At 42.2% G+C, this 14640-nt stretch overlaps 2 protein-coding genes across 2 annotated transcripts; one reads left to right on the plus strand and one right to left on the minus strand.

The window, feature by feature from the left end:
* Positions 1-872: 872 nt before the first annotated feature.
* On the minus strand, positions 873-5825 carry LOC112874312 (coatomer subunit alpha-3). The gene is made up of 3 exons (XM_025937564.1): positions 5618-5825; positions 4544-5038; positions 873-4097 (listed from the first exon to the last, which is right to left on the minus strand). The coding sequence occupies exons 1-3, from the start codon at positions 5823-5825 to the stop codon at positions 1141-1143; spliced, it is 3660 nt and encodes a 1219-aa protein (XP_025793349.1). The 3' UTR covers positions 873-1140.
* Positions 5826-7975: 2150 nt separating this feature from the next.
* On the plus strand, positions 7976-14484 carry LOC112875788 (serine/threonine-protein kinase GRIK1-like). Its single transcript, XM_025939761.1, has 12 exons — positions 7976-8124; positions 8415-8829; positions 9835-9909; positions 9994-10038; positions 10361-10435; positions 11235-11322; positions 11417-11526; positions 12704-12799; positions 13271-13337; positions 13617-13732; positions 13817-13895; positions 14023-14484. Exons 2-12 carry the CDS (start codon positions 8440-8442, stop codon positions 14151-14153), a joined length of 1272 nt encoding a protein of 423 aa, XP_025795546.1. The 5' UTR covers positions 7976-8124; positions 8415-8439; the 3' UTR covers positions 14154-14484.
* Positions 14485-14640: the final 156 nt, after the last annotated feature.

Below are 14640 nucleotides of genomic sequence, written 5' to 3' on the forward strand. Positions count from 1 at the left end.
TCCGAGTCATCGACCGTTGATGAATTCTAGAATAGTACATGAAACGCATAGCATATGCAGAGGCACAAACCACGAACTTATTAAAACGTAAATGCAGTATCGCACGTAGTAACTGTTCATCCGCGGAAACGATCATACATTGCAAGGATTCAGAAAATTCAGAGAGAGGGTGGTTTACAATTAATACATTCAGCGTCTCTGCGAAAGGTGATGTTGCAACAAAACTACACAAAAGCAGAAGTAACCATGCGTCATCCGTGGCGACGGTGGATGAACTAGGGAAGACAGATAACGAGATTCTAACATTAAAAATCCCGGCAAATACTCATATTACAAAGAGAATAGCAGGTGTAGAATGTGCAAGACAAGTACGGTCGGCCTCTTTGTTGTGGACGCCCAAAGTTTTTCAAATCACGGAAACGAACAACAGCACTTGTTTAACATCCAGGCATCGTAAAAGGAAGTGTAAGAACAGGGCACCCTTCGAATCTGTTGGGACAAAACCGTACCGTAGCAAGGGAATATTTGCCAGCCTTGAACCATACCATTATATATGTGATGAAGTAAGCAACAAGGAAATTAGAAGTCCCATCACGGAAAAGGAAATATTCACCCATTTATCCAGCCAACACATCAAAGGCAAGGCAGCTGTGCGCATGGCATTCGATCCATTCAGCGCAGAGGCGGCCCTCTCGGCTCTCGCCTCCGCTTCTCGCAGATGAGCCATCAAACAGGACCAGATGGACCAAAATGGGTGGCTCGATAAATCCATCTGATGAAGAGTAACCAACATATATATCACATAAAACCAACGTACCAAGCTAATATTAGCTCCAGATTACAGACTCAATGCAAGTATGCAACCCGAGACATCCAAAAAGAATCGTAAAGAGTGAGATAAACTTTGCATACATCAATGTATAGCATAGCTTACATAGGTTGATCATAAGTCTAAACCATATGGCAAGTGATCACAGCAGTCTCTAGGCAAACAAAAAAATATGGTAAGAAACTCGATAAAACCATGTATAATACTTATTCCTTACAATCAGTAAAGTTCCTGATAAAATATATGATAAAAGTCTTACATTTAGAACTTTTGACACTAGAAAGAATATAGGGGCCTGTAGCTTCCATTGCTTATCTCAACTGTGTAGGGGAGCAGAGGAGGCCTGAAGCATCTGCCCCAACTGTGGCAAGCTCACATATGGTACAAAGCTGCCCCTCGATGGAAGGAACAAACCGGGATCCACAATATGGGCAGGAAACATCCTTTTGGCCACGGTAGATAGGAACATATGTAGCACCGCAGACAACGAATGGATTTCTGAAGTCGTAGTTCAGTTGGTGAGAATCATTCTTGTCCTGGCAAGCTTGCAACACCTGCCGAGCCTTCTTTGCTTGAGCCTCCTGGGGGCTGTTCTCAAGAAGCATCCTTGCAAAGTGTGCTGCAGTAGCATAGTTTTTCTGCTTGAAACAAAGAGCCATAGCGCTTGCAAGCACAAGCCTCATATGAACTCTTTGAAGCTTGCAATTAGTGAAGTAAGCAGCCAACTCCTGTTGACGGGTAACATCATCCCTCAATTCCTTTCTCTTGAGTTCCATTTTCAGACCAAGAACATACTCTCTCACTATCTCGATTAATTCCTTCACTTCATCAACTTCTCTCCGTGAGTCCACCACAATAACAGGAATGGTATGTAAGATGCTTAGGAACTGCCTCAGTGCTTCCGGGAACCTGCCCTCAGTTGTGGCTTTGTAGGCAGCCTTGAGTCTGTCTTCCAACTGTGAGAAGCTGAAAACAAGTGCAGGAGGGCCCCTCACATTAGGACTTGCAGACTCATTCCATCCTTTCTCAACAGCAACTGATATTACCGGAGCAGCAGCAAGTGCACGCAGATATGTGTGACTGCCCATGTGCAGATCAAGAAACAAGGGCTTAAGGGGAGCGAAATTCCTGATACCCAACTGGCGGTTAAGTAACCGCATTGCTGTGTCAAAGTTCCCTGAAGCCGCATGCTCCCCAGCCAGAGAAGATCTCTGAGTCCAAATCTGGCTGACAGGGATGCCTGGTGTAGGAGCAACAAATACAGCAGAGCGAGCACTGCCAGCAGCTTTTGGAGTCTCTGTTTCAGGTGGGAGTTCCAGATCTTCCAGGTCCCAGCCACCTTCCTCACCATCCTCCTCATTTGGTTCATTCTCCTCCGCATCAACAAAACCATCAGCACCATTTGCCACCACCTCACTTGCATCAATAATATCCAAATCTTCATCACCCCAGTCAGCACCAGCAGCTTCATCATCTTCCTCAAGCTCTGCCCTTCCAGTAGCATCCAGTCCACCTTCAAAGATTCCACGCATCACACGCAGCAATGGCCAATCGCCACAGGCTGTAAGAGGTGCAGGGGGCATGAGCAGTGAGTGAGATTTTCCTTCAGGCAGTGAAGGAACATTTTCGCCCAATTCAGCAGCAATCCTCTCGGCAATTTCAGTGAGCCCATGAGTGACAGCAGTAACATAAGCAAGCGGTAGCTGCCCAGCATTCTCCAAGATCTCAACTCTCTTCTTAGCATCCCCAAGATATAGTGCATTGTGGAACTGTCCCATCAAATTATTATTCTGTCCAGCAATTTTGCACATGAAGCCCACCTTGTCCAAATAACCAGTGATAAGATACAGAAAAGCAAGCCTCTCAAAATTCTTTGTTCGTTGGTATGCATATTCCACAATGCCAACATTTCCTTGCCTCAGGGCCTCAATTCCCAACCTGTACCAGTGATCCTTGTCATCAATCTCCTTTGCAGAAGCAACTGCAATTTGGATGTTACCACTCTCAAGAGCTAGGTTAAATCTGGTCTTCTCATCCTTCACAAAGTGCAGAGCAACTTCAGGAAAGCCTTTCTGCTGTAAATAAGAAATAACAGCCTGTCCACATAGCTGGGAGTTCTTAATCATACTCATAACATGGTCGTAGCGTTTTCGGAGAAGTGCGAGCTTGAAAATGTACTCAGATGCATCAACTGCAATCAACTTGTTCTTTCCATCACGATCTAGGCAGAAAATATTGTTCCCAACAACCCTTGTTATGTAAATAGGAACATCAAGGGTTTTTATGATCCCACTGTCTCCATTGGGAAGACAGTACTTCATATGGTTCAATGTAGTGTAAATGAACACGCCATTCTCATCCCAGGCACCACTTTTCACACGGATGGTTTCATGCAATGTGCAACGATGGACAAGCTTCTTGCTAGCTATAACCACTGCATGCTTGCTCAACAGTGCAACAGATTCCATATCGGTGGACCAAGCAACATATTTAACAGCAGGAGTCTGGAGCTCACCAAGGACTAGTCTTTGCTGAAGATCAAAGATGGCCACCCGATCTTCAGCTTTGCACAGCAAGTTACCAGTCCCAGCATAGTATATTGCATCAGTCGCAATTGGAAGGGGACTTTTCTTCACAATTTCATTCTTAAGGTTCTTGACCAAAACTTGATTGCTACTCTTCTCAAGGACTGCGAACCTGTTGCGCGCCACAAAAACTGCAGAACCACCAGCTCCCTTCTTTGCCTCTTGCAAATAATCAGCCCTGCCAGCTGAATCCTTAGGAACAATGTAGAGTTCATATGAGCCTCCATCGGCATCAGAACAGATCAAGACAGCATTTTCGGTTGGGCTGTATGATAACGACCTTGGTGACTGGTTCAAGCTAACTGATCCAGGCCTTCTTATGGGAGCCACTTGAACTTCCTTCTGGGTAGAGTATTCAAAGAACCGGAGAAATCGGTCCTTCACATAGAAAACAGTGTCACCACTTACACAGAAGGCTGGGCGTTCCCTCTCTAGTTTGAACACGATCATGCCGCTGTCATGACCAGCAGCAAGAAGATTCATTTCAGGGTGAGCAGCAAGAATCCAGAAACGGTCATGTTCCCGCCTAAATGTTTGAATACCAGTTCTCTTTGTGGCATCCCAAATGCGAATGCTTTTGTCTTCTGAGTTTGACACAATGATGTCTTGTTTTGCATGGAACATCACACAAGACACATTATTCATGTGGCCCCTCAAAGTATCAACTTCCCAAGCCTTGGTGTCTGTAATAAAGGGCAAATACAAATTATTACATTTCAAATATTTCCTTTGAAATAATGTACCTAGTTTTTTTTCCCATACATGTAAGTTACTAGTGAGTAACAGAATTGTGTGTGCTAAACTTCACCATCTGGAACCATTTTGCATGCAATATTTAAATAAAAAATATGAATCAAGAAATTACTAATTGTGAGGCATGCCTGTTGCATTCAGCAACAAGTTACATCATATTGTAATATCCATACTAAGGATTAAATGGTACAAATTACCATGAAGGCAAGATATGTTGAACACAACGGAAAAAGGAACCATGATTAAAATAATATATAATTAGGTAATTCCATCATGTGGAAACATCAAATTATGCATACTTGAATTGTTATTATTCAGCTACACACAAATAGAAACAATACATGCAAAGTAAAGATCAGGAAGTAACAAGACTTACCATTCATTCTCCATAGCTTCACCTGCCGGTCATCTGCCCCAGAAACAATGAGTGGCAAACTGGGATGAAATGAGGCCCAATTGACTCCACGGTCATGGCCTTCCAAGACATATTTCACTACAGCGTCAACACCGCCAAATAGATCTGTGTTCATCTGGGTGAGACGAAGGATGTCATCTGCAGGTGACACTGTCTTCTTCCTCAGAGCTCCAATATCCCAGACGCGAACAGTCTGATCAAGTGATGCCGATACAACCAGGTCTTCTTTGGGATGGAAAGATGCACACATTACATAGTGGTTATGCCCAGTCAGCACAGCCACACAGGTGCGTGACTGCCAGTTCCAGATCCGTATTGTCTGATCATCACTAGCACTTACGATCCATGGGTACTCATGATGGAATTGCACAGTGCGAATGTAGTCAAGGTGCCCATGAAGTGTGAAGAGACAGCGGTGTGTCTTGTAATTCCAGACCTTAATCTTATAATCATCACCTGCATCCCATCAGAGTAACCAGAATATTATAAGATTCATATTTTTCAAACATAGCATGTCAAAGTCTAGCTGTTTTACAAGTAACAATGGTAAATGCACTAAAGGATGCCTTAGTTTCATAAGTCTGAATTCGACGATTGACAGCATTAACACTGCAGTGGTTTTGGTTTTGGTGGATGCTAATGTAAATGCATTCGTGATTTGTGAAATCAGGTATTCCACCTCGTGTTTCAAAAGATCATGGCCACAGGAAAATATAAGTACAAAGGAATTAATTAACACGTGGATCATGGTAAGCCAAGATGATAAAACAAGCACCAGATCCGACCAACCCATCGTATACCAACCATTATTTCCTTAATCACTACACCTCCCACCGAAAACGATCTAATCGAAGAACTTATAAACAAGTTTAGTCCAAGCGCCCAGGATTACACAATCGACGGATCGCACAAACATCAGACAGGCCACGAAACCCCCGCGCGCGCCTCCAATCGGGCTAAGCACGGGAAAAGCTGCAACGGCCATGACGAATCACGCACCAGACGGGCGAGACGAGGAGAGATCTAGCTGGTTACCTCCGGAGACGAAGAGCGGCTGGGTGGCGTGGAAGTGGACGCCGCGGACAGGCCCGTCGTGCTCGTCGAAGCGGTCGAGGAGGGTGCCCATGCGGTAGTCCCACATCTGGATCACCCCGCTGTGGAGGCTCGCCAGGATCCATGGCCGCCGCGGGTGGAAGCTCAGGCCCTTCACCCGGTTGCTCTTCGTCTCGAACTTGGTCAGCATCCTCGCGGACTGGCGTCCCCGTCCACCGCGGCGACGAAGCCCGTGGCCCTCTAGTCCTGGCCGCGGCGGAGAGGAGCGGCGAGGAGGCGGTGGATCTGGAGAGAGGGGAGGGGGAGAGAGGGAGGGGAGGGGTATGCACTGGACGAGGGAAGGAGAAGGGAGGGGAGATCTGATGAGTGATGAGCCTCGGCGCGGGGTGAGGTGGTGGGAGGGGTCATGGCCGTTCGATGCTGGGGCAAGACGATCTGAGACGTTGGAGAGGGTGCGCCCGGGTTGTCAGCGAGACATTTGGATTGCCGTAATGCGGATCGGTCTGTTTGGATCCGAGGAAAACCGGAGGAGAAGTCCATGGTCAACAGGGATCAGGATTGCAGTAAAAAAAACAGGGATCAGGATTCTTCTGGCTTTGCCTGCTGTTCATGCTGTTTGGAACGCAGGATTGAGCAATTCCATTCACCTGTAAAGTTTCCCGGGCATGCACGGTTTTGGAGGAAATAAAACATCCAATTCAAACTAAAGAAAATTTTCCTACGACCTGACTGCGCAGCAACAAGATTAGAACAGAAGTGACGGATCCAAAGCAACGAGGCACTCCAAGCACATCTCAATAGAAACTTCATTGCTAGAGCACCCACCCCCGCTATGGATGACGAGGTGCTCGCAGAAGCATGGTAGAGTAGGATCAGTGGATCACCTTCCAAAGGTGCTGTGCTGGATACTGCTTTTAAGTACCGATGACAGAATAGTGCAGTCATGTTGTGTGCAACGATGTTATTCTGTAATTCGTCGTTGGAACGTACCTTCAAGATTCATGCATCATACTGCAGATACTGTGTCATTCACATATTCAGCATTAAATGCATGGTTCATATGTGTGCACTAATGCACTCGACGTGAGTTTCCCGTATAGGCTACCGTATGTTTGGTTTTGTAGCACTTATTATTAATAATCTAATTCTTACTATCTGAAGGCACAAAGATTTAAGAATGACCGGCAAGAACTATAATACATTTGAATATCAGTCACCCAAAACCAATTTGTAACAGATAAAATAAATACAAAATCAAAACGAGGCATTCACTACGAGCTTGCTGCTCAATCAAACTAAGGCTAGACTAGTTGGGAAGAACGCAAACAAGGAAGTCCAAAGTCCCAAACAGATCCACCAAATCAAGAATGATCCTAAGGGGCAGGTTACCAAGTGATGGTGGTGAGGTGGAAGAGCTTGACGGTGGCAGGGAAGACAGCAAGTCCGAGCTTGACGTTTAGAGGAGGAACAACACCATGCGGAGAAGTTCTTGGCCGGGAACTCAACCGACGCGTAGATGAGGTGGTGGCATCGCTATAGAATAGACCTTTACAAACGAGGCTTCATTGTTGATTCAACTTAATCCAGCAGTAATAAGTTTTCACCGCTGGTTCATTAATAAGTGGATGTAGTGGTCGTTGGAACGTGGTAAAGACAACTATCACCACCTATTTATACTGTAGACTGACGATGAAAGTGGAGTACGAGCTGACGGTGATAGATAAGTTTTTATCACGGATCTATTTATGATCCGATAGTGAACATAAAACTCATCATTCATCTGAAAAATTATAATTATAATTTCTCATATGAAGTTAAATATAGGTAAATTTTAATTAAAAGGGATGAGCTTGAGAAGCCATATGAAACATCGCCGCCATTATACATGCCAGCGGATCTGTGAACTGAAGCATGAGGGCGAACCCCTCTGTGACAGTGCAGTGGAAGGAGAGACAACTCACATGAGGAGTCGAGAATTTCAAATTTTCAACCCTTCAACAACTCTAATCAAGCCTATCCAAACTTGGATAGTTTAGGGTCTGTTTGAATAGACTAAAGTTGAGTGCTAAATTTTAGTATCTATTATCACTCATACTATATGCTAAATTTTTTAAATCTTGACTAAAGTTTAATCCATCCCATTAGTATTATATTTGAATAAATTAGTACTAAAATTTAACACTTTTGCACGTTAGCACTTGGATCTAGAACACCCGCTCAAACCGTCTCGTCTAGACACGAAGTGACCAAATTGAACCAAACCATTTTCGGGTGCCAGCCCATTCGCAGCAAACCAAAGCCCAGCCATTCCAAATTGGACCCGAACCATTACCAGATCACGGCCCACCTCTATTCTTTTACCCGTTCCTCTCTCTCTCGTCTCTCTCCTCTCGGTCTTCCTTTCCCGGCTGCGACGATTGGGCGAGCGGCGGCGCGATTCGCCAAGGTGTTCCTCGCCGGGCCCTTTGCCGGTGACGAGTACCCACCAGGTATGCTTTCCCCTTCTCTTCCCTTCCTGTTGTGCGAAACAGAGCACCCCAACCCCCTAATGTAAGCTATCTGTATTCGGATCTGACCCGGTTGCAATATATACATGTATTATAGACCTGGTAACTTCGATTTTGTTTGCAAAGATTATCGGGTATACATGTGTACACCCATGCCCTATGCTGGGTCCGCCCGTGTTGGTGATGCAGTAGAAGGAAATTAGCAGAGAAGCCGATGGCTTTCCTATCCTGATGGTTTGTTTTTAACCTTGTTACTTGTTCTGTGGTTCCAGGGGTACTTGTGCCTACCCTTTCTGAATGGCGGACCTAACCGACATAGGCTGCTGTAGTTGCTTTAGCTTTTTAAGGAAGCCCAGAGCGTCTGTTCCTCAACCTCGGGATGCTGATGGCACATTTTCTGAAGAATTGCTGAAACGTCAATCGGCTGAAGATCCTGATGAAAGCTTCTATACTGGAGATGATCCTGATCTAAGCTTATACAACGGGGATAATCTTGATGGAAGCTTCTTCAATGGAGATGATCCTGATAGATGCTTGTATGATGAAGACGGTAATGACTATCTTGATGGAAGTGACGATGGACCTCCAAGGAAGAGTTCTGAAGATATCATACAGTCAAGAGCTCAAAATGGCTTTGCATGTAGAGAGATCCCAGTTAAGGAGACAAATAAAGTATTTCGTTCAGAGGTACCATCTTTGTAGGCTTCAATATTTTGTCCAGCTATCTTTCTATGTAAGAGGATCTGCCTATTTAGGTCCTGCCTAGCATTACCCACTGGTTTCTTGTAACCTAGCTTACACCATCCACAGATATGTGCTTGAGTTAGTCCGGATGCTTAGAGGAAGCTGGTTTCCATTCATCTCAGGCAACTGACACCACACATTAATTTTGATGTTCATGTTCTTACCATCTGGTGTTGCTTAAGGTTATCTTTTGGGAAAAGAAGTGAGCTTTTGGTTTAATGGGAACTTCTTTCTACTGAAGAATTGCAAAATACCCTTCTGGAAACAAGTTGCCTTTTGGTATCAAAAGTAGGCTGGCCAAACATTTTTGCTGCACCAGATATGCCTCGTGCAGTTTCTCTCCTTCTGTAGTGATGTTAATTTTGGTGTGGGAACTCCTGCTAAGAAACCATGGTAGACTTTGACCCATGCATCTTCTTTCCATTTTTGGGTGATGAATAAGCAATCATTTTTTTGGACTGATAAACAATTAATCTATCTTTTTTTTCTTTGGAATGGTAAATAATCAATCCATCCTTATTATGGCATGATAGGAGAAACCTATGTTCATTACATATGTGGTCTGTTAAAAATACACATGAGACATTTGAAAGCTGGGGCGATACCACGTGCATCTTCCCTGGTGCACGTGCACCAGGGCCCAAATGGAAATCTAAAGCTATTTAGTGGAGCATTACTTGATAATTATAGGATTGCTATAGACATGACGAAGAGTTGCACCAGGTTGCTCTTGGATCTAGCTTCGCCTCTGTTTGAAAGTGATTTAAGAACTAAATGCAGCATTGGTTTCACACTTCTGACTAGCTATCCAAGAGGCCGACTATGTTTATTGCCCGTTTAGTTCTAATAATTGGATTTTGCATGTCAAATGAAGGTTAGCAAGTTATGTGATAGCATGACCTTTTGCATTGATCACTACAATAACCTTGTCCCTTTTGCCATGCTTAGGATGAAAATGGTAATAAGATGGTTAATCAATATGTTCACTTGGGAAAGATTGGTTCTGGAAGCTATGGCAAAGTGGTAAGGTACCTTGGATGTGCTAATAATTAATGTTTTTTTTTTCTGGATAGATGTCTAAATTCCTTTCTTTTGGTGCTTCAAAAGGTTCTATACAGAAACGTGGAAGATGGAAAACTATATGCAGTGAAGGTATTGCTTTATGCTACTCTCTTGAGTATGTAACATAAATGTTCTTTTTTATGAAACCTTCCATGAGAAACAGGCTTTTACTATTGTGTATTCTTGTTGCATAACATTATTAGCTATTTCATTCTGGTAGCTATCAGTTATACTTTCGCTGCTGGTTGATTTGCTTGCTTCAGGAGTGAATCATTAACCAGCTGTTTAAGTCTATCATCTATTCATCCCCTTTTCTTTGCTCAGCACTGTTGTTGTTAACACCCGTTTGTGTGCTGGGTGCATGTGCTGATGTCTAACTGATGGAATTGTAGCATTTGCCCTTGTCTTTCAGGTTTTGAATAAGCCTTACATGATGAAAGTACGTGTTGTACGATCAGAAACTGCAATGACAGATGTTCTTCGGGAGGTGAGTAACTTGGTTATCTTATTACTACATGTAATACTTGTATTCTTTTTCCTTATGCATGTGTAACAAAGTTTTCTTTCAAAGTTGTTGCGCCTCCTCTGAAGCTGCTATCTGTGTAGGACCTATGACGCACTCAATATGTACCTTAACCATTTGAAATGCTAATTGATGCTGTTCTTTCCAATACTTGAATATGATAAAAGAATTAATGTTTATGATTATTTGGTTAGACTGATTGGAACAGAAGTTCCATTTGCACTGGAAATTCTTGTTTTGGGGGCACCCACTGTTTATGGTTACTTGAAGAGAACTAAACTAGTTGGTACCCAGCTCCTTAGCAATACATATGAGAATGTCCACCTTACATATTGGGAATGCATTTATCTGGCTATTGATTAACAATTAAGTGTGCACTCATTGTACACTAGAAACTTCTTTATCCGTTATGGAGGAATGGATTCACCATGATACAAAATTCATTTATTTTTTGTCTAGCTGAAAATTATCCTTCCGCTAAATTTGCCTGATGAATTCCTAGCATGGTAATTACCATGAAGAGGCTGAATAGTAGCTAATTTGTGTTCGTAATTCATGAAATTCACTCTTAGTCTTGAGCTGCTGTAAGAGGTTAAATAGATAGACATGACCAATATGCAAGTGGATTAGAGTTTCAGCAATTTCTGTCAATGGCAATTTTCATGTCAAAATGCAGAAGCAAAATATTTTGGTCACTGGCACTATGTTGGCACATGTAAATTGACTACATTGTTTATTGTGTATGCTATCTAATTGCTTGCAGGTATCCATAATGAAAATGTTGAATCATCCCAATATTGTAAATCTTGTTGAAGTGATTAATGACCCAAACATAGATAAATTCTACATGGGTATGCAAATACGTTCTTATCATTATATTCTTATTTTATTACTAATCTGTATTTTATACAGTTGCCATTTACATTTTTCCATGTGGATTGCCAGTTCTTGAGTATGTTGAAGGAAAAATGGTTTGTGATAATGGTTTAGAAGAAGCTACTGCAAGAAATTATTTGCGAGACATAATATATGGTCTTATGTATCTTCACTCTCATGTAAGGTTTCAGTTTTTTTTTTGGTTTCTGTTAACTGGTATTCATAGGTGAATACTGTGCCATGTCAAAATTTAGTAGTTAGAGACACCGATGATAATAATTTGAGGTATATCATGTTAAAAACAATTTTCTAGGGTGCTAATTTTCTCTTTTACAAACCACCCCCATCCACCCGCTTTCTTTGTTTCTTCTCTTTCTAAAGGCTGTGAACTTAGCCTATGCTTGGTACTGAAGCTGTATTGCTTTGCAAATTGCAAGTGCCGATCTTGTTTTAGCTTCCTATTTTCTATTTCATTACCTGATTGCATTGGAAAATATTAGCTATTTGTTGTTTTTAGGGAATGATTGGATTTAGCTAAAATATCTGACAACGTCCTTTCTCAAGTACTAGGCAAAGCACAACTAACGTCCTTTCTCACACAGCGTGTTTATTTTCCTGTAATGTGCTTGAGCCCTAGCAGTAGTGTGCAATGCAAGTAACAGTGGATGGTGCTGGCAGGAGCAACAATGCTTCTAGATATTACATTGTTCAATGTGGTTCATTCAACAGATCAGTTTAAGCTTAGAGTTGAGGGAATGACATATCTGTGTCAGATGTGGATGCCTGGATGGCTGCAAGAGTTGAGGGTTTTGCATAGGACTCAGGAAGATGATTAGGAAGACGAAGTCTAGTTAAATTGAGTCCATCTAAGTTCTTAAAGATAGGGCTGGGAAATCAAAGGTAACTAGAGTTAGAAATGGAGTAAGTATGATAGAAACCCAATCTTCAGTAAAAGTAAGCTGTGTACGCGAGTTTTATTCTATCAAGAAAATAATCTCTCCAGTATCGCTATATCTCTCAACCCTTCTGTTCTCATCTTAATTATGTAATACCCTAATTGAAGTAACGTCGTCTGGTCGTCCCCTGCATGGTAGTAATCCCGGTATGAACCATGATTCACAACAACACTAAAATTCTTATTTAGTTTATTCATGCACTGTGGTGCATGATAGATCGTGCTTGCCTATGAAAGTCAATCCCACAGTTTCCAGACTCCCACCTAATGTTTCTCTCTTCCATTTTCGACGTGTTGTGCCAATATACATGTGCTGCGTTTTTCTTGGCTATGCACTTTACACTATGCTGTGTGTTGCCCAGGTTGAATGAGACATTGAATCTTGTCATTTTTATACACAGAACGTTATTCATGGTGATATCAAACCAGACAATCTCTTGGTTACAAGTTCTGGCAATGTGAAGATAGGAGATTTCAGTGTTAGCCAGGTTTTTGAGGTAGTTCCACAATCCTGCAACTTTGTGTATTCAAGTGGGATTTCATTATTCTTGTTAGGAAACAATGATACTTTTATTCGAATGAATTCAGCCTTGAAATACTTAAGTGTTCTAGTTTTTTATTTGTATCACTAAATTGCTCTTACTCTTATAAACAATTGTCTTTGTAGATTCAGAGTTTCTCATCTAACACTTTCAAACAATAATCTTCTTTCTGTCTTCTTGAGGTTTTTTAGGATAACTTGAGTTGACAACCAAGATGCTTCCTTGTTCTTCTTTTGGAATTATGTTCATTGCTCAGTAGGCTCACAGTTTTATTTGATAAACTTGTTTCACTCCTTAAGTAAATCTCCTTGATCTTTTCAGAGTATGTGCATGCTTTTGTGGTGAATTCCTCTGGATTATCAAATTTCATATCTTGGTGTTTTACTGATAAATTGATACAGTGATGCTCATGGGTTTACAATGTAGGATGACGATGATATGCTTTGGAGATCTCCCGGTACACCTGTTTTCACCGCTCCGGAGTGCTGTCAAGGTACAACTATCTATGTTTAATATTTAAGTTGTAAATGCCACGCTTAAAATTTGTTAATCACCAAGTTTTCTAATAATACAACAGTGATTTTGGGGTAGCAAGATACTCTTGATGTTCCATTTTTATAACTAAATGATTGCAGAATTGCAAATAAGCTTAAGTACAACAGCCCAGATTCTTCTTCATTAATTTAGAAGTGCTGAAACATTATTGGGCAGTTTGTGTACTGGGTATAGACTTGCTAAATATGGTGAAGTGTTTCTCTTTACCTTAGTGCAGGTTCAGCCTACCATGGCAGGGCATCCGATACGTGGGCAGTCGGCGTAACTTTATATTGCATGATGTCTGGGCACTATCCATTTCTTGGAGATACATTGCAGGAAACTTACGATAAGGTTGAAAGACGTTTCCTTCCTTTCCTTTTGTTTTTAATATGAATTTGAATACATGAACCTCACTGAGTCATTGCTACCAAATAGATTGCCAATGATCCTGTGCAAATACCTGGCGACATGAACCCCCAACTTGCTGATTTGATCCAAAGGCTTCTCTGCAAAGGTTTATTTTGTTTTTCCTTTAAGAAAATCGTGTATCCCCTTATGATTTTAATATATGGGAGTTTTGGTGCCAGATGTGCTCTGTTAACGGACACACTTTTTTGTTTCCTTGCATGGTTACTTTGCAGATCCCGGGGATCGTATCACCTTGCAGGCTGCGGCGGAGCATCCTTGGGTTGTTGGGGACAAGGGCCCAATGCCTGAATACATCTGCAGGTGTGGCTTTGGCCGCAGAGAGAGGAATGATTTTCGGGAATAACTACAAGAACAAGGCATCACCGGATGGTCTAGTGTAGATAACTGATGAAGTGTGGCAAAGTAAAACTAGTGAGATGACTGACGATGCGTTTCTCTGTTTATGTGTGCTTCCTTCTTCTGACTGAGCTGTCAGGCGCTCGGCTGAATATCTTTCTTTATTTTATGGTACATGGTAGAGTGCAACCCTGCACGAGTAAAATCGCCACCTGTTGTCAAAGTTTTTTTTTGCGCTGTAGCTATAGGATAGACATTGTCACAAGCAAGATCGTGGTCTGCCACTGAGATTGAAAATGATATAGTATCAAAGAGTTTCTTCCTGAACGTTGTGCTTATAATTTCCATTCATGAGTGAATGGTGACTACCAGCAGGGAAATGTGATGCGAACTTATTGCAACTGCAGCCTCTGCCGTGTTTATGTGGTTGATGAATCAATGGTTATAAATGCAATCGATGATGTGATGGGACGTGAGGGGTTGGTGGTTGGGTT

The sequence above is a fragment of the Panicum hallii genome, chromosome 9 (genome assembly GCF_002211085.1).
Source record: "Panicum hallii strain FIL2 chromosome 9, PHallii_v3.1, whole genome shotgun sequence".
NCBI classification, from domain to species: Eukaryota; Viridiplantae; Streptophyta; class Magnoliopsida; order Poales; family Poaceae; genus Panicum; species Panicum hallii.

Bases quoted from the DNA above. Each gene is read 5' to 3' on its own strand.
- LOC112874312 (XM_025937564.1), bottom strand. From the start codon at position 5,825: ATGCTGACCAAGTTCGAGACGAAGAGCAACCGGGTGAAGGGCCTGAGC. The intron at 5,039-5,617 runs GTAACCAGCTAG...GATGGGATGCAG, and splicing joins GCCGCTCTTCGTCTCCGGAG to GTGATGATTATAAGATTAAG. The intron at 4,098-4,543 runs GTAAGTCTTGTT...CCTTTATTACAG, and splicing joins GAAGCTATGGAGAATGAATG to ACACCAAGGCTTGGGAAGTT.
- LOC112875788 (XM_025939761.1), top strand. From the start codon at position 8,440: ATGGCGGACCTAACCGACATAGGCTGCTGTAGTTGCTTTAGCTTTTTA. The intron at 11,323-11,416 runs GTATGCAAATAC...GTGGATTGCCAG, and splicing joins CATAGATAAATTCTACATGG to TTCTTGAGTATGTTGAAGGA. The intron at 12,800-13,270 runs GTAGTTCCACAA...TTTACAATGTAG, and splicing joins GTGTTAGCCAGGTTTTTGAG to GATGACGATGATATGCTTTG.